Genomic DNA, 26,135 nt, shown 5'->3' on the forward strand with positions numbered 1-26,135 from the left:
CATTCTTGGTCCTATCTATCCACTTTTTGGGGACAAGTGGCAGTTTTTCTAACACTTCCATGTTAAAACAGTATTAAACACTAAAAAGTAATAATATATTGTGGTGTTAAATTTCTCAATCTTTGATTTTAAAAGTGAGTTCTGGAGGAATTCTTGAAAAGAAAAAAGTGAGTACTAAAATACAGATTTATCTTTTTTCCTGACTCTTAATTTGACCAGAATTGAGTAACAAAGATATGCTAGATGGGGAAAACTAGCTGTTTTTATTGTGTTTGTCTCATGCTAGTGTTCTTGTTTAACTTGCTGTCCTCTGAAACTTAGCTTTACGATTGTAAGCAATGCTCTCAAAAAAAAAAAATTCTGTTCTGTCCCAATTCTTGTTTCTACCAGATTTTAGAGGATGACACATTGAGGATAAATTGCTGTTTAAATTTAAAAATATGACTTTTTAAAAATAGAAGTGGAACTACTTGACAGTAAAGTGAGTGGAAAAGTATAGACCCAAAATCTGTTAAGTGAAATATTCGAACTGTTTCTCTTTCATATACTTCATAGCAAGAAACTTATCTGTGTGCACTATTAGTAGCTATTCAAATAACTTCAGACTATTTTTTGAGAATTTGGGAGAGGTGCATAGATGACCAGTAACTGCTGGCATATAATTATGGAGTCATCCGACAGTTGGTAGTAGTTACGATGTTCAGGAACCTCTTTTGTGTCTTTTCTTTCAACAAAGAAATTTCTGCCCTTTATAAAGCCTGTGTTATGTTACTAGGATTAACAAAGCTTTCCTTATCTCTGATACTTAATGGTTATAATTTCGTCCAGAAGAACAAGGAAAGGTGAGAGCCATTAGAGCTGATGGGTTACTGAACAGGATATTGACAGGGACAAAAATGAGAGGAAGAGCTGTTGTCTACAGAATTTCATTAAAAATGAAGGATGTTTGGTCTCATATTCCTTCTGTTCCCAGATCCCCTCTTATTTGGGTGAAGTGAGGTTTTTAACTTGTGTTGTCAGGCTTTTCTCCTAGTTGAGAATAAAACTGTTGAGGGTTTTTTGTTGCTTTTCTTGGCCTTAGGATGAAAGGTCTTTGGACAGTAGTAGAGCTGTATTTGGATAGGCTTCTACAGATTAGTATGCTGAACTGGAATTGACTCTTTCAAAAGGCATTTCAACATCTGAAATGTGTAGGTAAGCTCTGCTGCAGTGGAGTAGCAGCTTAGCCTATACATATTAAAGAGCTTCAGGATCCATCTTCTGTTAAGTCAAGTTTAGCATGAATTGTGAACTTCTGAGCATCCAGATCCAGGTTTTAAACTGCCGCTATTGTACACCATTTATGCTTTTTCATATCAATATTGTTTTAAGTGATCTGCAGTGCAGCATCCCTTCCCACTACAAAGGAATCTGATCTTGTGGAGACTTGCTTGGTGTCCTTTAGCTCCTCTGCTGCTATTGGCCATTAGCAATTCTAAGGCTCAATGTACACAAAGATTGAAAGCACGTGCTGGAAGATTTGTTCAGATCTAGTCTTGTGTTGTGGAAGTGAATGCATCCTAGAAAAGAGCTATATGTGATTAACTAGCTTTGACTCTAACTTATGATCAGCTAGTAATTCTTTTTGTTGTCCTTCGGTCAAAACCAATTCTTAGACCCTTCTTTGTTCTTTAAAGGTAAGAAAATAAATGCTTCAGTGTTTGAGGATTTTTCTTAAGTTGAGTTTAACATTTTAAATTTTTTAATTAAATTATTAAATTTTTAATTTTCAAATTAAATGATGAAGGAAATATCAGGAATATATATAACACATTCAGGAGAGGATGGGGATGTAGATGTGAGATTTATACATTTGACTGTGTCCGGCTTTGGGCTTCTTAGTGCAAGAAAGATGTTAATTTCTCTGAGAAAGTTCAGTGGAGGCCACTAAGATGTTGAGGAGAGTCTGAATGAACTGGGCTTGTTCAGCCAGAAAAGAGAAGGCTTTTGGGGGACTTATTAGCAATCTTGCATAACTATTTGGAGGTTATGAGAGCCAGACCCGTTCTCTTGCTGTGCTACTTGGCCAAGAGAGACAATGGTTATGAACTTCTGGTTCTGTCTGGATATAACTAAAACTTTGCGCTAGGAGGCTCATTAAGCACTGGAACAGGTTGCTCAGAGAGGAATGTGAAATATCTCTTTGGAAGTCTCCAAGACCTGACTGACTGAAGTATTAAATATCCTGGTCCAAATCTGATGTTGACCTTGGTTTGAGCAGGAGATTGGACTAGATGACTTCACAAGGCCCTTCAAAACATGAAGGGTTCTGCAATTATGCCTCCATAATTTTATCCTCCTCCTTCACTTGTGGCATTTATAGCTTAACATTAGTACCTCTGCCAATATCCCCCTGCCCCTGCAACAGGCTTTCTTCCATGGGTAACTCTGTGTTTGTCTTCCACTACGGATGGAGAAACCCTCTCTCTGTGCTATCTGTGGTGTTGAAGAAAGTAGTTCAACTTTGCTGCTAATAATTCCATATTTTTTTCCCCCACTTATTATAGCATGGTTTGGGTTGGAAGGTACTTTAAAGCCCATCTAGTTCCAACCCCCCTGCCATGGGCAGAGATACCCTCCACTAGACCAGGTTGCCCAAAGCCCCATCCAACCTGGCCTTGAACACTTCTAGGGAGGGGGCATCCACAACTGCTCTGGGCAACCTGTTCCAGAGCCTCACCACCCTCATAGTGAAGAGTTCCTTCCTAATATCTAATCTAAATCTACCCTCTTTCAACTTAGTCATTATCTCTTGTCCTATCACTATATGCCCTTGTGAACAGTCCCTTTCCAGATTTCTTGTAGACCCCCTTAAGTACTGGAAGGGTGCTCTTCAGGCTGACCAACCCCAACTCTCTCAGCCTGTCTTCATAGGAGAGGTACTCCAGCCCTCTGACCATCTTCATGGCCTCCTCTGGACTCAGTCCAACAGGTCTGTGTCTGTTTTGTACTGGGGACCCCGGAGCTGGATGCAGTACTCTAGATGGGGTCTCATGAAAGCAGAGTAGAGGGGGAGAATCACCTTCCTTGACCTGCTGGTCACGTTTCTCTTGACACAGCCCAGGATACAGTTGGCTTTCTGGGCTGCAAGTGCACATTGCCGGCTCATGTTGAGCTTCTCCTCAGGGCTGCTCTCAATCCATTCTCTGCCCAGCCTGTAGTTGTGCTTGGGATTGCCCCAACCCCTGTGCAGGACCTCACGCTTGGCCATGTTGAACTTCATAAGCTTTGCATGGGCCCACTGCTCAAGCCTGTCAAGATACCTCTGGATGGTATCCCTTCCCTCCAGCGCGTCGACAGCACCGCACAGTTTGGTGTTGTCGGCAAACTTGCTAAGGATGCACTTGATCCCACCACAGACTTTTATGTAATTGCTGCTCTAGGCCAGCTGGAACAAAGGGCAGGCAATTGCTTGACTTTGTAAAGTGTAACAAGCTGGTGAAATAAAAGTATGGTGCTCTTGCATTTGTCAAGGAGATGGCAACGACTGCTGTTCAATTTCTCATAAAGCACTGTTCTGCTAGTCTGTGGCCAAGACACTTACTAGAAAATGCTGTGTTATAACAAACTTGTGTTAGAGCAGATATTTTTTTTTCCTGATCCTGCTCTCAGCACGGACCCTGCTCTACACCTTACGTTTGATGAATTTTAGCAGAAATTGGCTGTCTGAGCACAACTGGATTAATTCCCACTTGCCTCTGTTTCCATGTGTTGCTGTTGCAGAGTTTTAGCAAAGGGAGCTGAAATTATGTAACTCAATCTTGTTGTCTTAAAAATGCTTTTGAAGAATCTTCTGGTAATCTGATAAAAGTAGATGATTCTGATTACCTACTGATAGTTGTTAGAGGCTTTTTAAGTGTTGATAGTACTGCCAATGCGGAAACAGTCTCTTGGTATGGACAGGCTGCAGGACTGGTTTTGCTTGTAGCTGAACTAGAAGAGCTACTAGTTCTACATATCTATTAGAGGCAGTCTTAGGAAACTGTTTGTTGTCTTCAGGGCATACAGCCTTTTCTGTTCATGTTGCTCTGTTTTTGTGTATTGCTAAACTTCTTCCAAGTAACCTATAACACTGATTTTTTTTTTCCCAAGCTAGAGAATGGCATTTTTTTTAAGTTGGCTGCATTACTCTAATGATGTGTTGTCACTGTTTTGTCTTATACAGTATAACAGATTCTGAAAGCTCTTTTTATTTTCCAATAGGCTGGTGTTTGGGATGCTGTATCCTGCATATTACTCGTACAAAGCTGTGAAGACAAAAAACGTGAAGGAATATGTAAGTCACGTTCCTTTTAATTGCTTAATTAAATGCCTCTGCTGATATACAACTGTGAAATTTTCATTATGCAGTGCAATAAATCATATGAAAGCTTAATTTGACTATATATTAGCACACCTGTGTGAATCTAGTGGTAATCCTGTGATTTTGTTTGGAGAGCTAAAGTTTAAGATTTCTCAGACTTTTCATAACTTTGCTGAAACATGTCCACACACTATGCTGGATACAAAATTTTTTTTTTAGGAGGATTTAAAAAAGTAAATCTTAAAGTGTTGGCCACACTTCAGTGAACTGCCCAAAATAATGCACTTTTGGGCTGGGGCTAGGAAAAAGGTTTCCTAATTCTGTGACACCTGTAGTATAAGCAATGACAAATTGATTCTCAGTGACCACTTGAACAGTAACAGCAGTTTAATTGTCATTGTATGGAGCTCAACTGGGGATTCAAAGTCTATCTGAGGAAAGGGTAGCTCTGGTTAATCTGTCGTTTCTCAAAGAACAGAAAACCTGTAACCAAGGAAGGAAAAGATTTGGTTAAGATGATGTGGAGGAAAGAAGCAGAACAGGCAGAAGAGTAAGATGGAGAAAAACACAGTTACTGTAGTTCAGAATTAATCTGTTAAATTATTTACTTTTCAGTATGAGCAATGATGATTACAACAAGAATGTTACCAAGTTGCAATCACAAGGAGCTTTGGTCACTGAGTTACTTCCCTGTTTTAAGAGGAAGTCTAACTTGATTTTGGCAACTAACCTATATTCTCTCCTGAACCTTGTTCTTAACTTGGCTGCCTGGCTTGGGATGGAGTCAGTGCCATCGGTTACTTTAACTCGGCAGCTGTAATTGTGACCTAATGCTGCTTGTCTGGATGTGTGATGTCTCTGCTTTGTACTTGGCTGTAGTAGTAGAATGCAGTAGCTATTGTTCTTCCCCTTGTATGTCTTACATTTAGCCTGATCACTCTCCATCAAGGCTCCAAAGTGGACATCATATTCATACTTCTAGTTTCTGTGTACAAGCTGATTGGAGCTATTCGTGCACGTAGAGCTAGAGCCTGCCAGAGCTAAGCTTCTGGAGGGGGGGGGGAATCATCCAAAGTAAGAGAAGAATTTCCTCTGTCTCATGCTTACTTTAGCCTGTCGGGAAGGTATATAATGCAAAGAATTTATAATCTGCTTTTCCTCCCAGCTCCCTCAAAAGGGATCCACAGGCGAAGTAGAAGATAGCAGTTTCAAACTCTAGTACAAGAAATCACTTTAAGAGGTTACCATTGCCTCTTGCAATATGTTTCATAGGAAAACAAAAGTAATGTTTGTAGAATGCTGAAATTTTAATTCATCGTAGTTGTCCAGTTAGCTATGACTTAGCTGTCTGTCTTAGGCATCCATTTTTAGAGATGCCTGTCATTTACATAAGACCTTTAGTAGAGCCTGGAACCATTTTTTTCCAACTGTGTATATAGTGTGAAAACACTGCTTTTTCGGTTACCTGTGGTCTTTAAGCAGTTCCTGAACTTCCAGTTGCATACAAAATGTTCATGGGGCTGAGATGAGAGATCCATCACAGTGACTTTTTCATGGGTGGCAAATAACATTGATTCATCAGCAAATTATCACTCCTTTGCTGGTTGGGTTGAGTGCCCAGATAGATCTTAGGGACGATCCATGGCTTTCATCTTCCCAAATGGGTCATTTTCTTTCACAGAGAGGGTGTAGGTTTAACTGCAGCCTTCCAAATGGCACAGCTCTGCTGCCAGTCACGCTATGGCCTGAGCACAGCTTCCTTTCCAGGGTTATGTGTGGCTCAGGAGCCATCTGTTTTTGTTTGCTGGATTGCAAGAGCTTTGTAACAGAGAAATTTTTTACTTAGCCACTGCTTCCACCAGTAAAAAATGAACAAACAGAAAGTGCAGACATCTTTTGACTTGCTGTGTAGGTCATGATGCAGCAAATTGTTCAAAGATTATTTCTGCAAAAAAAAGTGTTGCTGCTGGTTTTGGTGATTTAAAAGGCTTATGGACTTTAGTTCTAGAAATTAAGATCTATGCCTTTGAGGAGATTTATTTGTTCTTGTAATTACCCTGGTTTAATGGAGTCGACTGAGTTCTTTGAGGAGTTTTTTCACTGTGTTACACCAAAGTGCTTGTAAATGTGCATCTGAAATGTCTGAACGACCAGACCAGTCTTAAATCCTGGCTTCAGAATCCTGACTTGAAAGGATCTGTTTCAGCCAAAGCCAACAAAGATGAGCTAAACACTTGGATGGTAGAAAAAAGCTCAACAAAACAAATCTGTAATCACCCTTTTAACGTAAAAAGCAAAACTCAATCAAAGCTGCGGTAACTTCATCTCTGAAAGTTAAGTAGATGATGGTCTTCTGGGCAGTGTCAAATATGACCTTCTTTGTTTCCGTGGTTTTTTTTCTGGTATTAAACCCACTCTGTAAGTCACTCAGGTTCATTTGTCAAGAATACTTCTGGTACCTAATGCATTAATTGTACTAGAATATGATTTGACTTGTGTTTTTAAGAATCCTTGCCCAGACCTCAGCAGGATTCCTGGCAGATCTCATGTGCCCTTCTGCAGAGCATTTCTTACTGTTCCTAGCAGCCCAAGAGAAACTCCACTTCTACTGTTGTTCCTAATTGGATAAATAGATGTTGATTAAAGAATGAGTAGCCTGGATAAAATATATGGAGAAAAAAAAATTCAGTCCTGCATGGTATCTTAAAAATTGCATTGCATCATGCTTAGGTTGGATGTTAATTTTAGTATTATTCAGGTGTTGATTCTGGTTCATGGGATGTTCACCAGTCTAAATGTCACATGGCCTGTCAGAGATGACTTCAGCTGTTGTGTATGTTTGTCTTAGTTTATTCAAGCCTGAAATACCTAAATCCTCTGAGAGATTGAAGTGAAGAATGTCATCACATGACTGAGTTTCTTTTCAAAGTGAAATGCAGAGAAGCATTTAAGATAAATGAGTCTCAAGTTGTGACAAAGGAAGTGGTTTTAAAGCCTAATGCATAGCTACGAAATGGGCAGCAGGGTTAGGTTTTGAGTACGTAAGTCCACTTAAAAAAATTGTTATAAAAGTGAAGATTAAATCTCAGCCATGTCCTCTGTAGGAAAGTATATATATTCCTCCTTTTGAAAGAAGGTACCATGAATTGAGGCCTCAAACTAGTGTCTAACCAGTGCGGTGTTTAATGCTTTTTAGGTATACCAGAAGAGTTAGTAGTCTGTATATGGCAAATGAAATGAGGTTACCACATCTGGTTGTGGGTGATGCTTTTCTTATCTTTTCTTTCTTTTTTAAACTGTTTTGGTTTTTTCCTTGTTTAGATAGTCTTGCAATTTAAAGAACATGTGGGTGTTCAGTTAGTATGAATAACCAGCGGTGTTTTGCACTGACCTATTTTGGAAATACATTGCATTTGGCCATAGATACCTTAGAGAAGACAGATGCATGGAACTACTTCTATAATATTTATTCTGAAAGATGTAATCAGTTTAGTCAACCAAATTTGAACAAATGCTCAAGAAAAATGAGCGATTTAGTTAACTATTAGAAAACAGAATTAAAACCTGTATTTTAAGAGCATTGTCTGATTTCAAAACAGTGATGTATAATGTAAATCTTAAAACCAAAAAACAGTATATAGATACAACCTGAAGCATTAAGATGCTTACATCTGAGCTTTTTTATTAACAAGAATTTTGTGGTTCTTGGCATATGAATAGAATTAAATTTCCATTAAAATGCTTTTTCCTGCCTTGCCACAATGTTAATACCCTAATGCAAGGCACACATGTAGAACTTAAGTGCTAAGTATAGCTGAATAATGTATGTTGTGAAATGAAAGCCAGGGCTACCTGACTTAGCAATGCTGACTTTTGTGTGCGTGTAGTGTAAACATATGGATGAGTGTGGAAGAGAGTGAAATATCCTTTAGTGCTATAGTGGGAATTGCACTTCATACTTACAATAATCTGCTGACTCTTTGCAGTGTGTTTTCTCTTATTACTAAAGCTTTGTACAGGCAGAATCAGATCTAGAAGCCAGCCTAGGTGAGGTTGTGACCCTAGTGACCCAGCCATTCCACTTAGCTAGTTGCAGCTGCCACCAGTTCTACTTATGAACAGAAAACTTTAGGACCTTCATATAATGTCACTTGAAACCCGGTTGATGCAGACTGAGATACTGTTGAACGTCTTGCTTTGACAGCTCTGAACTAATTGTACAGTGTATAGTGTATTCTGTGTAAAGGTGAAATCAAAATTCTTACTGAAGATGGTGTTTTAATTTTCAGGTTCGCTGGATGATGTATTGGATTGTGTTTGCTCTTTATACGGTTACTGAAACAATAACTGACCTAACAGTCTCTTGGTAAGAGCCTGCTTTTTATGAACTCTGGATGAAACTATATTTGTTTCTGATGTTCTTTGGTTTGTAATGATTTAATTTTTATAAAGAAGTTGTGCTTGTTGATAGCCCTTTTTTTCAGGAAAAGATCTCGGTGTATGTGAAGAATAACATCTGTTTTCAAGCTTGCTGTACACTGTAACTTGAAGCAGGGACTAGAAAACTTCTACCTTTGCTGTAGAAACTGAATGGGGAATGGAACTCTTAAAAGGATGGGTTAGAAGTTCTCTGTGCAGGAATATATAATGCAAAGCAAGTATATTAACTGTTTCTATTTATTAAATGACAATACAGTAAATGAAAATTGAATCCATAGATCTATAACTCATTTAATTTGTCTAATACAACTCTTGTATGTGAAGAATCCTCATATGTAATTGTGGTTTTTGAAGAGATCTCTTCATGATTAATTACCGTGCATTTTCTTACTGCAGTTGTTGATTTCATGCAACCTTTAACTTGTCTGTAGGTTTCCACTGTACTATGAACTGAAGATAGCTTTTGTTATTTGGCTCCTTTCCCCGTATACTAGAGGGGCAAGTTTAATCTACAGAAAATTTCTCCACCCGCTGCTTTCTTCTAAAGAAAGGGTAAGAAATAACTTCTCATATTTTTAATGCCTAATACGGAAATACCACATGCTGAAATACTGACTTGCTAGATACATAATAAAGCAGATCAGTATGTTACTGGTTTGCCAGGCAGCATGAACCGGGCCTAGCAGGGGCAAGTGCATATGACTGTCCATGTACGTGCTTCTGTTTAATTTGCATGAGCAGACAACATACTACTTTCTATTGATATGAGACAGCTTGGTGTTCTCTGGCATTAGTGCACTTTGGGGAGCCCAGCTGAGTGGAAGTGATGCAATTTGACTTTCTACTGGAAGAACATGTGCAGTACTCTCTGTGCAGAAGCATGAATGCAGTTTTAACAACACCTTTTCATGTTACCATTTTCTTCCTAGCATAACCTAGTAATAAAACTTAGGATGAATGACGTTGACTTTTCTGGTGTGCAAACTGACAAGATAAGAGGAGAGACTTTCTGTTGAGGTTTAAGGGAAGACCAGTCTGCAACAGAAAATACGCAAATGGAAAATAGCTAAAGGATTATTTAGCTTTAGCCAAAGTATGACAGGGCCACAGATCTGCTTAGCTCTCTCAGTATTCTGTTTGGATGTGTAGAAAGAGCGATTAGCAAAGGTGCGAAGACTACCACTGAAAAACCTCACAGTACAGAAAAATAACATTCATAAAGGTCAGTGCTGGGCTTGGCCTTTATTAGGCAAAACAGGTAGCTGACATGATTGCTGCTGCTATGAACAGTAAGTCATCTTGACCTTCTGAAGGTTGCACTATAAACCGTTTGCAGCTTCGTAAGCTAAGGAGATTTTTCCCTGTAGTCTACTAGCTGTTGTGAACTACCTCAAAGCCATTCTCTCCAGCTCCAGGCATTTACCACAGCTGGGGATAAATGTCGTGATACTTAACTATGTCAAAGCTCTGGTTTCAGAAATTCTTTGTGAGCTGACTCTACCTTTCTAAGGAGCGCTCTCATTTCATCTGAAGCATGTTATTTCTTGAACATCTTTTGTCTGGCAAGTTAAGCTCACTGTAAGGAACTTGCTATGTAGCTGCTGTGTTTCTGGACAAAAGTGATCTATATGTTCATCATCTTTGACCAGACATAATCCTTTTTAAAATGAGTATAACTGGATGAAACATCAGTATACAAAGGCAAGAGTAATTGTCCCATTAAATATTTTCTTGAAGATTTCTTCTGTCTTCCTTTATTGATGGGAAAAATAATACTGTGGGGTAATGTGACACTTATGCACAGCCCTCTAAAATTTAACCATGTTTTGCTTTTAGGAGATTGACGAGTACATTGTGCAAGCCAAAGAAAGAGGCTATGAGACCATGGTGAATTTTGGAAGGCAAGGGTTGAATTTGGCTGCCACTGCTGCAGTGACAGCAGCTGTAAAGGTAACTTTCTGCTTGCATTAACTGCTTTTGTCCTTTATATAGAACACCGTAATTGTACTGAGGATTTGTCATTCTAAACAAAAAGATTAATTCTGCAAATGTATTGAAAACCCGGAACACAATGTAAGGGTTGCAGCCCTAGTCATCGTCGTCCTACTCTGTTTAAAATAGCTTGTAGTCATTTCTTGGATGATGGGAATCAGTTTACTGTAATTCAAAAGATACTATGCAGTTTTCTATGCAGGCTTTTGGTGAAGATGACCATTGTTTCTTTTCTGTCTTTGTTGTGCTTTCTTGTTGGTAAACAAACTATTTAAAGGATTTCTGGCTTTTCTGCTGTTTTTCTCCAATCAACTTGAGGTAACTCCACATTTGAAGTAAGGCATGAAAGATTACTACCACAGATAAAAGTTATCTTGACACAATTAACTTGTTTGCAACTTGTTGATTAAATTATTAAATTAATACACTAAGCATAAGCTTGCATATTGCTGTTTAGAGCATACTCTTGCTTTGTCATGTAATTTCCATTAAATCATGAAGTAACCTGTAGTTGTTCCTACAAAACTTGTGACCTTCAGTTGAATTTCAGAGGGTTCTAGGTCTAGGAGGACAAAATACAAGCTTATAAGTAAGATTCTAAGCAACTTGTAGCCCACCAAAGGGAGTATAACTTCAGGCAATGTGTATCCTCCCTAATAGTAATTTAAACCAAAACACAAAAAAAGCATGAAAAGATGTGTATGTCCTAGTTAAATGATAGTTTTAAGGCAATCGGGATTAATTTCTTCTTGGGAATAAATGAAACTGCTGTGTTCATAGTAACAGAACCGAAAACCTACACATTGTTAGTAGTTAACAGAAAACAATGTAGAGAACCCTGGCTGTCAAAGTCAAGTAGGTAGGTCTAGCATTTAACTTAAATTTCTGTGCTTGTATGTGAATTTCTTGCTATATAAATCAAAGACATTTCTAAAAACTACATTTTCAAATGCTGTCTCAAAAAAGTCTGGAAAAATAGTCATGCATATCTTGTTTGTTCGTTTTCTCTCTTTTTAAAGATGCATGTGGGTGGTAGTGTAAAAAAAAAAACAAAAACACCAAAAACAAAAAAACCCAAACCAAAACACTTTTTGGTTTAAAATAGGGACAAAATGAGCCTAAAATGCTGAGAATGTGGTTCAATTTGATCACTGGTTCTTTTGTTATTCAAATTCTTAGTATTGCCTTGAGGCATAAAATAATTTAAAATGAAATAGAGTACACCTCTAAAGGAATGAAAGTATCCAGAGTGAAAATAGGTTATTTAAACCCAACAAACAAAACCTCAAAGTACTCTACTGGGAAAAAGTTTAAGAACTATGATAAAAGCTAAAATGCAAATTCTCTGCAAAACAGTAAATAATAATTTATTACAATGTGCACCTGTAATGATGCTTCTGCTCTGTGTGTTTATTACAACGTGCACCTGTAATGATGTTCCTGCTCTGTGTGTTTTCCTTATGTTTGATATTCCTTTTTAATCCTTACAGTGTTACAGAAATATTGTAAAATAAATAACACAAATATCTCCTCCCCCTTTCTTCAGAAATAATGAGTAACTTTTTCCTAAATGTCTGTGTTTAGCTTTCAATGCTAATTCAGCTGTGACTGGCAAGATGCCTGCTCTATTTGTTAAAACTTGTTAAACATGCTCATGAATATTTGTACAGAATTAGTTCAGTGCAGATGAGATGCTGGGGCAAAACAACCACCGCAATACCAAAGACCTAAAATAGGCATGATTTTTAAACAGTATGAAAGAGGAGACTCTGAAAATCTTTATTTTGGCATGTTAAACCTCTTCAGTTTGTCATTCCAAAAAGCTGAGCATGACTGCTTCATGCAAGCAAATGGAGACAATGCATGTGTTCTTGATTTTGTTCCCTGTTTTTCAAGAGTTGACTGCTGCCTCCAGCAGGTGAAAAGATTATCCCTTCAGCATGAGCTGGCGGAGCATGCTATAGGATTTCAGGAATGGAATCCTATTAGTGGGATCAGTTTTGATGGGAAGGAGACACATTCTCATCACTTTTTTTTTTTTTTTGAAGGAGCAGGCATGCTTATTCTGACATCAGATCTCAAATTAGGAGTGGAGAATGTGGGAGGTTAAACACAAGAGGAGGTCCAAAGAAAGCTTCTGTTCACTAAAGTGTCCAAGCAAAAGACACTATGATGTCTGCTTATGCTGACTTTAGGAGGGTGGTAAAATCGCTTGGAAACTCTCTGGAATATTTTCAAGATCAAGTGTGGGAAAGAGCAGTTTTCTCCAAGGGTGGTCAAAGGAATAGGGGATTAATATTAAAAGGCTAGTTGTCTGTGTAGGGGAGGCTGGAGCAGCCAGCCAGGTCAGGCTACTGAAATTTGACATAAATTTAAATCTGCTATACTGTAATGAAGTTGAAATGTAATTGGCAGGAATCATGGCTTATAGCTTACACTCCTATACTGATTTTTTTTTTGCTGGTACTAGTTAGCCACTGTTCATATAAAATTTCGTGTTTCAAAACCTGCTAAATAGTGTACATTAGCAAAATAAATTCTGTTACTGTCTTGTTAAGAAAATAAATCTTTGTAAAATCCTGGTTTCGGGAGACTTAGAGATGAAATATGGCCTAGGCTGAATTTACTGTTTACTAATTAAACATTTTCCTTGGGATATAAAAGAATTAGCAACAAGATGCCTTTAATGATAGGGAAGTTGCTGGAGCTCAGCTCAATAGTATATGGATTTGTGGAAATTCTATCCACAACACTGTTCCACTCATACATCTTGTATTTTGATGCATCTGCTTTCCAGATCCTCTGAGATCCCAGTTACCTGTATGTTCCAATTTTTGCTGACACACAAATTCTGACTCTCAAGCTACTAGCAAAAACTGGTTTCTATATCACCACATGAGGGACGGCTGCTAATTAAGCTGTGAAATGCACTGTCCTTCTTTATGAGGTCACACAAATATTGGTCATTTGCAAAGTATTATTTGGTGGTGGTAATAATAAAAAAATACTTTGAGGGCTGTGTTCCTGCATGTCTTGCATCCCAAATCTGCTGTCTCTTTACCGGTTGAATATTATTCTAATGGCCTTGCTCAGACTTCCCCTTTGTCCCTCTCAGGGCATGGCAGAGGAAGGAGGTATCTTGCAGCCAGCTGTGGCGTACAGCCAGTATCACTGCGAGCAGCTCTGCTCACCAGCAATATCGCTTTCATCCCTGCTCCCTGCTGGGACTGCCTGGCATGCTGCAGAGGTCATTCACAGGACAGCAGTCCCTCTCCAGGTTGAGAGGGAACAGAAGTCATTCCCTGTCAGCCTGGATTGGATCAGGGGGAGAACAGCTGGGAATGTGGGTGCTGTGCACTGCAGCTCTGCGGCCACAAAGCTCCAAGCAGCTCTGTGGACACAGAGTCCATTGAGAACTTGTCCAAGCAAGGCAAGCTGCTTTATTCAGTGATCCTGACCACTGAGGGGGTGCAAGTCTGATTTAAACAACAACAGAAAAAAGTCCCTGAGGCAGACATACTGTGTGGTGTCTGTTTGCGGCAACTTCCCTGGGTTAAGTATATAGCCTATAAAAATACATGCTCAGTAACAAAATAGAGAATGGCATTTCATATATGAGGATCAGCTGATGAGACGGCATACTAATAGCTTACTAGAGTCTGAGTAGTCTCTAAAGGAGTCCCTTAAGTAGGCTATATTTATCAAAAACTGGATTCAGAAACCCATTATAACTTTAATGTTTCAGATTGGTCACCAGTAATAAATGTGGTCTCTGAAAAGGATTTAATATGCTTTAGGAAATGCTATTGAATAAATAAGCAAACTCATTCTTTAAGACTTGCATTTTGTTTAATACAACACACACTTCACAGTTCGTCTCTCTTCAATGTTCGTTTACATAGAAATTCGAGCACTGGAGTTCTGTGCTTTTTTTGCCTGCATTGTGATTGTGTGTGTGTCAGTCTCTTGTGGTGTAACTTAGTTGGCAGCCTCTGGGCTGGATGCAGCCCTCTGTATTTCTTCCTTACTGGTAGGAACTGTTGAAATGATGGGGTAGCAGTGCAGGTGTGGCAACTCCTCTGCCATCTTCTTGTGAGCAGCATCTTGGTGCTGTGGGTATGGCGGGAGAGGTGATGGCTGCTGCCGTACCCATGGCATGAGTGTAGAAGCAGGAGATCCCCCTTCAGCTTCATCTGCAGTTGGATTGCTGTGCCTTCTATTTTGTGGGCAAACATCTTGCTTTCAAGCTGTGGCTAGTTACTCTCTGAACTTCCAAACAAGATATCAAAGCTCTTAATACATTAGTATTCTAAATGTGAATGGTACTCTCACATTTCCTGCAGTAGGAGGGTATTTAATTTCACATTTCCTGCAGTTGGAGGGTATTTAGTATTTTTCTGCCAGACTTTCATTCTGAGCTGATAGTAATCCAGATCCTCATGGAATGCTTTGTTTCAGCAGAAAGCAATTATCTGCTGCTTTTGGGCATGGGAGGTAGAAGAGTCTTCCTAAATCCTAAGTGTTGTATGAGCACAGTGATGTAGGTTTGATTTTTTTTTTTAATTGAAACCCCCCCCCCCCAAAACACCTTGAAATTTGTCTTCCAGTTAGTTTGTGCAGTGGTGTGAAGTAGAAATCAGTCTTGATTTGGCTAGATTGGATTTTCCTAGGGGTGGGTTGGAGACTGCACTCAAGCAGAAGATGACAGGGGGGACTGTAGGGAGTACCCGCATAGAATTAGTGCAGTGTGTGACCATGGCTGTGCAGTACAGCAGTGGTTGTGCAGCCCCCGTTCCTGCTGTGACCCTCAGGCATGTGTGCTGCTTCTCTTATTTGTATATGTATACTTTCAAACTTCTTAATATTTGCTGTGTGTAACTTCAGCGAAACTTTCCATCTTGGAAAGTACTTATGGAATGAAGGGCCCATTGTATGAATCTGTTATGTCCTCACTGAATGAGGCAGTACTCCACAGGAGCTCTACCCTCATTGAGCATGCAGTTTGGTTAACGGCACAATGTTATTTTATGGCATATAGTTTGACTTTTTTTTCCCCTTTGAAAAACAAAATTCTGTATCCAAAAGCTGCACTGAAGACTAAGGCTGAACGTTCTCAGCTTGGATCTAATCCTCTATAACTACAGTGGAATGGGAAATTCAAGCTTGTAATGTGAACTCTTCTTAGCATGTTAGTTGTTATAATCTTAATTACAGTATCTTGCACAATTTCCAAATGTCTTTGTAGTACATCACATGATGAATGAACTTGATGTGCAACTGTTATGCAAGCGTGTCTTTCTATACTTTTGTTTCTGGCCAAATCCAGCTTCCGTCACTTCAATAGATCCTGTCCACACTTAGTGAGTGGAATTGTGATGAATTTATATGGATTCTGCTGAGAACCAAGTGGCTCCATTTTATGCATTCGTCAGTGCGTATATGCATTTATGCATTCTCAATCAGTGATTGAGATGTGAGTCCAGTTGCATCTCTTCAAGCAGTGGATGCAGACTGAGCAAGTCTTATGTGTTATAGCAGATACTGTAAGCTGTTATTTGTCAAAAAAAACAGTCCTGTCTCCAGTTCTCTCTCTTCTTTAGTGTCCTAACAGCTGACTGTTAGTTCTGAGGCATAGCTGGTTTCTGATTTGGTTTACTGTGCAAATGCTTTTCAAAGCAAGAAAGAACTGGAGTAGTGGAAGGGCAGGATTCCTGCCTTAAGGCAGGACAGATCTGCCTTAAATAAGCCATTTTAGGGAATGAAATGAACTTCAGAATTTCAACGGTAGTTTAGACACAGACTGTACAGTGTCAGTAGTGCATTTTAACTCAGAGGTAAGCTGTAGTTGTGTTCTTGAGAATGGTCAGTCTTCTTACATCTGTGTGGAAGAACTAGAAAAGTAAAGGCTTCTCCTTCTCTTATAAGAAACCCTTTCTTTGTTCTTACTGTTAGTGCCAATGTATGAATGGTGGTGTAAGAATTAAAATAGATTCTTCTTGCCTGTGTAGCACACTGTCTTAGTTTTATATGCTGTACTAATGACTAGTCATTAGAAAATGAATATTAGGTTTCAGCCACTCCACCCCCCCCAGCCTTTGGTGTCCATGCAAGCTTAAGGAGTATCACTCTACTGTCTCTTCACTTTACATGGCTATTTTTAACATGGAATAATTTAGTGGGCTGGTCTACCATCCCCAACCACTTGTTGCCAAGGGAGTGGGAACAAATGTCTGTGGCCAGTGGTGCAAGAACTGCCTTAACGCTGGTGCTGTTGCAGAAAAAGGCGTGTGGAATTGTACCCAGATTTCTGCTACTGCTAGCTAACATAATGCTCAAATGAAGAATTTTACTTAAAAGCTTCACTTGTAAGAATGAAACAAAATATGGAACACTTGCTCAAAGTGGGATTCATGCACAGGCTTGTCACCCTTCCTCTGAAATGGTTATTTTTTGCCTCATATGCCAGAGAAGGAAGAATTAAATGTTATTTTAACATGACATCGAGTAATGTGCTTGTCCTTTTAGCTGCTTATACAATAAATTAAGCTTCAGTGCTTTAATAATAACATCATCTGGTGTAAGATGGAAGAGCTCTTTTGACAACCCTCCTTTCCAAAGGGGAACTTTCTATGTCACATGTGGAAAAGATGTAGAGACAATCAGAGAAGGAATACTAATGTTCAAATATGATTGACTATCCTTACATGTAGCATTAGATTTTTGGGTTGGTATTATGTCAGAAAAGCTACATGAGGAAGAGAACCTGCCAGCCTGTAGTCCAGGCAGGACCTCTTTGGTTTGTGGTTTCAAGTTTTTGTCAGCTAGAGCTTTTGTAGTGCTACCAGTTTCTTGGTAACTTGAGTTAATGTTAGAGTGTATTTTTAACACTTTTTTCCCCTTTCTTATGCATATTCAAATTTGTAGAGGGTAAAATATAAAATAGTGGAAATCTTTATTTGTCTTCAACCACACTTTTTAAAATGAAGTGTTAAAGCCACTGTCACGCTACCTAGCACTGCTAGAGAAATACCATGTTTGAAGTGAATTGAGCATTTCTGATGTGTTTTTTCTTTTAAACACTGCCCCTCACCAAAAAGCCTTTATTTGTTCAGATTAAAGGAGTGAAATGAGACATTTGTAACGAAATTGTTAGCTTATCCATAACTTTTTTTGTCTCGGAGCAATTTACAGTTAAGCTTGGGTAAAAGCAATACTTAAAGCAAACGTAAATCTACTGCATGCTTATGTTCAATGAATTTTGTAGTGCAACAAGGAAGCATGGGCTTAAACATCTTAACCCAACTTGAACAGCAAAATTAAACCTCTGCTTCATTTTCAAAGATACTGTTGTTGTATTTCAGAGTCAAGGTGCGATAACTGAGAAGCTGAGAAGTTTCAGTATGCATGATTTGACTACTATCCAAGGAGATGAGCCAGTAGGACAGAGACCCTATCAGACATTACCAGAAGCAAAAAAGAAAACCAGAGCCTCTGCAAGTGAATCTTCAGGTAGGTATCTATCTACTTCTTCCAGCTGAAAGATCAATTCACCAAAGACAAAAGTGGGAAAGCAGAAATACATCTACCCCATTTAGAAATGCAAAAGACCTCAAAGAATTCCAGTGCACTTGATCAGGGTTAACTTGAGCAAGATACATTCTGACAGTTGAGAAATGCTCCCTGAATTATTTTCTTTTCACAGCCACTAGCAGTGTAGTCATATGTACTCATTACTCCTACCTTTGCCAGTTAGCGATGAGAATTTCTTGCCAAACTAAAGCTTAATTGGGAGTAAAAAAAACCCCACGTGATTAAGTGGTGTTTCTGTGACAAGTGTACAAAAAGTTAAACATGAAAATTTATGGAAGCTCAACAAATAGGAAGAGAAAATTAATGGAAATTGAGTAGATCTGTAACGATAATTCAAAGTGTAAAATTGCTTGTGGTGATAGGAATAATGAAGGCATTAACTTTTCATAATATACAGACACACATCAACGCTCAAAAGGTGGTGTACGGTGACCAATATATGTTTTTGTAGAGGTACTTTATTAGATATAATATTTAATATACAATATTATATGTAATATTATTTTAATACATACAACATTATTAGCAGCATCACTTTGCTTTTGTGCCTGTGATGCTTGACAGAAGGTTTCAGTGGAAGGCTGTCAATTGTACTTTAAGTGGGTTAGGCTATAGTGCAAAGTGGTTGGTATTTCATGCAAAAGAAATAGCTCTGGTCTATTTTTTGTCTTTCCACTTAAGTCTGTTGTTTCTTCTCATCCCTCCATTTCAGGGAGGGGTGGTCCTTGTGGAGTACAAGGAATTCCAGAAATTGCATTGTAGCCCATGGTGTTTCTGAGGAATAAATGGCCACCTGAGTGGCCCGAAGCTGAATTGCTCATTGAGCCCAGAAGGTATCCTGTGCAGATCAGGGTAAAGACGGGGGGGCTGGCCAGAGAGAAAGCCCATAAATTCACCAAGAGTTGCATGAGGGATGTTGTCACTGCAGTTGTGGAGGGGTTGTTCCTCAGTAAGACAGCATTAGTTGTCTATTTGAAATAGCTTGAAAATGCTCAAAATTCCATTTAAAAAAAAAAAACCAAAACCAACCAAAACCCAAACCAAACTCAGGTATAGATTACATATATATAGATTATATAAATAACCCCTGATTGAGATTCAGTCTCCCATGTCAAAATGTTCTCTTAGAGCTAGTTCAACTTAATTATTTCTATTCCTGGACCCAAATCTGGTGTACACCTCTTCTGGTTTCTTTGAAGTTTCTTCAGTATTAGAGATTTTAAGAAAGGATAAATGACTGATAGAGTTAGGAACACTATGACAGTAATATTTTATTGCACTTAGTAAATTTTTTTTTTTTATGATCTGAGCTGGGAGTCCTGGGCAAATTGGTTGAAAAGACCTAGTTGTAGAAGGACGTTGATCATAGGATGACTGAGCTGCCTGTATGCTTGCTGTGAAAAAGGCAAACGTGGTTTTGATGTGTCAGAAGAGGTGTTACAAGTGGAGATGAGGAAGTGTTGGTGTCACTGCAAACATCCCTAGTCAGAAAAGATGCGAGTAACAGATTGTGATTCATATTTTCCATATTGAAAAAGATGAATTGAAACTGTATTAGAGGCAGAAACGTGTTGCCTCTAGAATGGCTGAAGAGGCAAGTCTGCCTTAAGTAGCTGTTGAGTAGGTGAGTGTGATTCTAGTTTCAGAGAGAAAAAAATGAAATTATCAAAAGTAAAGAATCTACTTAAGCCTAAATAAAACATTGGCTTAAGATGAAGCGTACATTGATCATGAATAAAGTTGGGTTTGGAGTCTAAAAGATGTATCCAAGTGGTACAGCTTGTAGGTTCTGGAGTGGCCTTATAAAAGGAGAGCTTAGTGGGGGTGGAAGAACCAGACTACATTAGGGGGCTGTAGGATACATCTGTGCCGGGGATTCGGGGCTGTCGGGCCCCAAGGATCGCCTCAGCACGTGTTTTTAAGCAGTTTGCGCCCTCTAGTGAGAATCTTTGGTAATAATCTTGGTCCTATTTTTGCAGGATGTAAACAACCCTTAATAATACTTTGATATTGTATCTGTCTGAAATGATCTTTGGTATTAAATATGCAGAGAGGTATGTAAGTATGAAGAAAGATCCTGTGAATCATTGAATGGTTGGGGTTGGAAGGAACCTTTAAAGATCATCTAGTCCATGTTTTTTGCAGTTCAGCATAAAGCAGAAGATGGTAGTAGATTGATTTAACTTTTGACAATTAAGGGACCACTGCATTACATATCTACGGAATGAAATGGATTATTAGTTAAAAATGGCAGAATTATAAGTAACAAGCTCCTGGCAGACTAGATGTTTTGCTGTTTTGAAACAGCTGGCAGATTGACTGTATCCTTGAAAAGCATAAAGGATATATGCTAAAGGTGAAACTCATGGCTTTCTTAGAAATCTAAAAGTTACAGCTACTTCTTAATAAACATTTTTATAAAACTGTTTTTTAAAGGTTACAAAACTCCACTGGAAAAAAACCCTGGGGATGATAAAACAGATGAAGAGATGGAGGGGACACATTCAGAGGATGAAATGTTTGCTCAGAGAGGCCTTCGAAGAACTCAGAGCATGAAATCTGTGAAAACTATTAAAGGCCGTAAAGAGGCAAGTATAACCTTAAAGTATTGAGTTTGTTTTTAATAATGCACCCTGACATTTTTAATAGTGCAGAATTTTTTTCTTAGAGTGGTTATCAACTGTAACTGGGTTGTAGAATGCTAAATGGAGAAGGAAGTACATGATAATATGTCTAAGCTCAAAGCTTTTGTAGTCTGGGGTGTTTAAGGAAAATACATGAATGAAATGAACTAAGCAAGGAAAAAAAGAGAAGCAGATGAAATAGACTCTCTGCTTGTAATGTTAATTCTGGCACCACCAAGCCCAAATTCCAGGAACTGCTCACCTGGAAAGGAGCGTAGATAGCAGTATTGTCATCTGCACTTGTGTGCCTTGGTTGTGAACACTTAAACGTTTATCTGCTGTTTAATGGATGAAAGAAGATTAGAAATTTTTTAGTTCCCATAGACATACGGCCTGCTTTGACTTGTTCAGTCATATGTAGATTCTCTTACTGAATCTGTGGAGTGTCCAAAGCACATTTAAAGATGCTGACTAGATAGGATGAGGGGAAAGGTAAATAATACTTCTGCCTGAAGTGATCTCAACTCTTTAAGTTATGTTTTTTTTTTTCCCCCCCCTCAGATACGGTATGGATCACTGAAGTATAGAGTAAAGAAGAGACCTGTTGTATACTTCTAAGTGCATTGCACAATGCCTGCGAGACAAACTGCTGTATTATAATAACTTGAATTCAGTGTGTCAAGTGTTAAAGATCTGTGTATGATTCATATAATGAGTGTGTATGAATAGATACGGTAGGACTTGGTTTTATGAACTTAAATGGCTGGATAAAGTATTACTCTGCTTTTCTTTAATTGCTTATTGTTTAGACTTAAATCTGGACAAGTTATAGTATAAATTTCAGCATTCCTTTAATGGGAGTTAAATGAGTAACAGGAAACAGTCTTTTTCCAGAGGTACCGAACAGATCGAAATAATTACAACTCCACTTGAATTAGCAGAAGTTGTAAGTATTTGGAACTTGTGAATATTGAACCTATTGTGTCCCCAAGTTTACATGGAAAGATAGGTATACTTGAAATATTTTTCTGAACTGCGATTCCTGAAAAGGCCTTTGTGTAATTTAAAAATGTACAGTTTAAAGGATATTGGATGATGGTGGGGAAGGAGAAGGAAAGACGAGGTAGATATGGTACATCCTTAAGATCATTTTCTTGCATCATGTTGCCAAGCTTAAACTTATATAATACTAATAGGTGCAAACTGGGGGTACGTTTAGCACTTTATGCAGAACTGTATAGTTTTGCACACTCTTACTGATTTACAGCTGCACATTGTAGAATCTTAGGTAGATTAGACTTAACTTTTGAATGCCAGCAATTCTTGGTTTTCATGGTCTTTTTGAATTTATCGTGATTGCTTAAGTACGCTTAGGATGCCGTAGATATCTGCTACTAATACTTAACAATATTATCAGGTGCCTTTCTACGTATTCCAAGGCTGTGTGGTTTTTTGTCTGTGTGTAGGTTTTTTGTTGTTTTGTTTGTCTGTCTTCCTCCTTCACCTAGAGAGATGTAACATGTTTTAAGTCTGTTTTTCGGTTAAAATTGTGGTAAGTAAAACTTGTAGCAATTCCAGTGATAGACCTCAGGGATCTGATCAGCCCATCAGCTGTGTATGAGAAGTCATGCTGACATGATGGCATATGTGATAGATTCAGGCCCTGATTTGGTTTTGCTCTGCATTGCTTTAAGAGTGTGTGTGTGTATATATATGAACATATGAGTGCATATTTCATATCATATGTGGATTCTAAAATTGGCTGTGTCGTACTTGCTTATATTGCTAAAGTTATTACTAAAATATTTACATAAATAGCTTTTTCTAAAAGTCTAGCTGATTTAGTCAGCCATTTTATAACATAGTGTCCCATGGCATAACTGTTTGCACAGAGATTAATTTTGGAATGTCATTCAAGGCACGGACTTGTCAAAATGACTTTTGAGGTCCCCTTTGCTTCTATTTTCTGCAATTCTAAAAACTAGACTGACTTTAGTTTTCTGTGTGACTATATTTCTACCGTGGATTCAGGGAGAAAACACCCACTTTTTGTAGATAGTATTTCATTACTTGGCACAGGGAGAGATAGCATTACTTTTCTTGAAGAGAAAATGGCATGTGATCCCTCTTATCCTTGGATCTTGGACTCCAGTCCTTAGACCTTTCCCCAGGCAGGACAGTCACCTGCAAGTCTGCTGCAGTGCTTTTAAACATATTCTTAAGGCTTGGGCCTGATGCAGTTCTTTTTCTGTGTTACAGCTATAGCGGGTTCGCTGCTGGTAGGCACTTAATGGCCCGTTACTGTGTACTGGCATTTGAAGTAGTCTTCTCTAGACTTTGGGCCAGGGTTTGAATTTTATGGATAAAAATGCAGCTGGTCTGTATCAGCATTGCGTTACTCGCTTGCTGTTGCAGGCATTTGTAAGCCAAGTGCAAAGCCTTTGACAAATATAGCAATACTGATGGCGCAGTTCTTGTAGCATCTCCAAGGAAGTTAAATGCTTTAATAAGAAGTTGCAACAGTCCACAAGTGATTAAAAGGCCAAAGCTTGTATCACTTTACTCGAAGACGCTGTTTCATACCAGAAAACAGGACTCTTGTTCTCTCCCAGATGAGTACAGTGCAAAAATTCCATCCTCTAACCAAAACCACAACTTGTGATCTAGCTTTTTATAAGGAGCTGTTGTCTGTGGAGGAGGCAGTGATCAGAAAGGCAGCCTCCCCGGGGCCTGGTTCATCACTTGTGCCCCAGGGATGTTTGTGCTTCTCATCTGCTTCCCTGATGTAGGGAAAGGCTGTCTGTGTGTTAAGGTATGTAAGGCGTTAGAGGAAACTGCAGCTTTTGTATTTGTATCTTGCTCCTCTTTGAAAATTAGACTAACCTGGGCCTTGGGTGGAATCTCTAACCCTTACTCTCCGATTGAACATCCTCCTTGAGCACTTGCTCCCACATCTTGCTTTAACTCATCATGTTTGTTTTATCGGCAAGCATGGCAATAAAACTGTCATCTTTCTACAAATCAGAATCCTGTGTGAAGGAGCAGGGTGAGCCCTTCTTTCAGAATTACACTTCTTGTTACAGGTTCACAGAGATCCTGTTTCAGGAGTTGTGTTCTTTTCACGTTTCCAGGGCTAGAGATCATTTGAGTAGTTTAGGCTCTACTGCACTCATGGTCAGTCAGTTGCTCTGCGTGCTGTTACGTACTTGAGGCTGTTACTTCTGGCAGACTTAACTTGCTAATTAAGAAGTAACAAAGGCTAAATACACTCCTTCTGAACTATGCATGGGACTAGGAATGCAGGTGGTATTATTTATATTCCTTACTCTTTGCATATAAATGTACTTGTGTTCTGTCAGACTGTCTTAAGTGATAAGACTTCCAGTGTTTTCCTAGCTTTTTTTTTCAGTCTGATATCCTACTGTAAAAGTCTTTTCTTCACAGCTTGATTTTGCTCTTTGAATTTATCCTGAAACTGGTTCACTGTATTATCTTAATTTTTTTTCCCCTTGCTGTTCATTGTCAGCTGATGCTTGGCAGGGCACAATGGCATGATTAGCTTTCATCCCAATGATATGTATTTCTCTCTGCTTGTTGAGTTTAGTTTGGTTTTGAAATATTATGCAATTTTTTAAACTTTGTGTACAGGGAATTTTCAAACTTCTTTGCCTTAGTAACTGCAAAAGTGATCTGTCTAGCTCTTGCCAGTAAACTTCTTGGAAAAATGTTAAACAAAAATCCAAATTAAACCTCACATTCATTTTGGTTTTGGAATGTATATAATTTGACATTAGCTACATTTTAATCTTATGAATAAAGCATTTCTTGAGAATTGCCTGACTGCCACCAACTGAACTGCTAATGTAGTTAAAGTACCTTTAACCTCTATGTAAGTTTAAAAGAGAATAAGTATTTCTTAAATCATATAAAGGTTTCAAACCTTTCCAAAATACATCCGAGCTGACTCAGATTTCTCAGCAAGAGCCTACTGTACATGTTAAAATACACAGTTTGAAATGAGGATTAAATTGATGGCCTCAGTTGCAAATAAACTTAGGCCAGACTCTGATTACAAGGTAATTGTCAATATTAGCTACTTAATGCTAATTGCTTTGCAATGTGAAAGTAACTGAATATTATCCAACTTTTTGCAAACTGTAACAAATTTTAAAATGAACAGAAGATAATTTGGTTAAACAGAATGGTAGAGTAAATGCTAGATGCATTTAAAGCGCTGTTCATGACAAAATATGTGTTTTGTTTTTGGTGTTGCTTTTATTAATGGGAAGTTGGTATTTTAAAGTATTTTTCTACAAAAATGTGTATGTGCAAAGGCAATACTCTAACATTTTTCAAGAACTCGTATTTTTAAATGCTACAGACCAGGGACTGTCTACATTGAGACTGCAGTTAGTAGCTTTAAAAAAAAAAATGCAATGTAAGCTTTAATTTTTATATTGTAATAATAACTTGCTGTCAACTTGTTTACATATTTGTAGGAGGGAAAGCTTTATTATGCATTGACTTATCTTGATACTATCTTTAATAAATGCTGCTTTGAGCAGGGCGCAGTGGATATTTTATTACCTGAATTATGATTTACAAACTAGACACTCTGTAATCTGTGTTCTGTTTATTATAATGATTCCTGTACTGAAACAACCTATCTGAATTTTGAAGAGGTTTCTGAAGTTGTTCAAAGTATGACTAAACTGTCATTGAGGTTATTGCCTTAGACCCTAATGCTGACTTAGGCTTAAAATGAAACTTACCCTGCTAAAGGCAACTTGAAAATGCTATAGTGTTACCTATTTTGATTAGATGTTCAGCTTGGAGTCAAGTCAAAATAAGATGCGTAATCACCAAAAAAAGTATGGCTTCCTGGGGAACTCTTAGATTTTTTTTTTTTAATTAATTAAACCTCTTCTAATGCTAGCCTTTTTTATTGATGCAGCTTTACTGTTGTTTGTGCCAACAAACAGATCTTGTTTGGTGTTTTCTAGTCAGAGTTGTACTGGTAAGCCAGAGGAGGAGACACATAGATAAACTTGGGTCTTTCCTTTTTCCAACCTCCCTTCAAGTAAGCTGTTAACATCCCTAGCAAAAACCAAGAAAAAAACCTCAGTAACCTAGTTTTCTAGACCTCT

At 38.4% G+C, this 26,135-nt stretch overlaps 1 protein-coding gene across 1 annotated transcript in view; it reads left to right on the forward strand.

Annotated features, from left to right (window-relative positions):
* Nucleotides 1-25,555, forward strand: part of REEP3 (receptor accessory protein 3) — a 41,388-nt gene extending 15,833 nt beyond the window's left edge. Inside the window, exons 2-8 of the mRNA XM_054832477.1 lie at nucleotides 4,243-4,315; nucleotides 8,632-8,708; nucleotides 9,214-9,334; nucleotides 10,619-10,732; nucleotides 18,136-18,283; nucleotides 20,801-20,952; nucleotides 21,550-25,555. Of these exons, the coding sequence (XP_054688452.1) occupies nucleotides 4,243-4,315; nucleotides 8,632-8,708; nucleotides 9,214-9,334; nucleotides 10,619-10,732; nucleotides 18,136-18,283; nucleotides 20,801-20,952; nucleotides 21,550-21,606 (742 nt within the window). The 3' untranslated portion in view covers nucleotides 21,607-25,555. The remainder of the gene's footprint in view (nucleotides 1-4,242; nucleotides 4,316-8,631; nucleotides 8,709-9,213; nucleotides 9,335-10,618; nucleotides 10,733-18,135; nucleotides 18,284-20,800; nucleotides 20,953-21,549) is intronic.
* The last annotated feature ends 580 nt before the right edge of the window (nucleotides 25,556-26,135 follow it).

This window comes from Grus americana, chromosome 7 (genome assembly GCF_028858705.1).
Source record: "Grus americana isolate bGruAme1 chromosome 7, bGruAme1.mat, whole genome shotgun sequence".
Lineage (NCBI taxonomy): Eukaryota > Metazoa > Chordata > Aves > Gruiformes > Gruidae > Grus > Grus americana.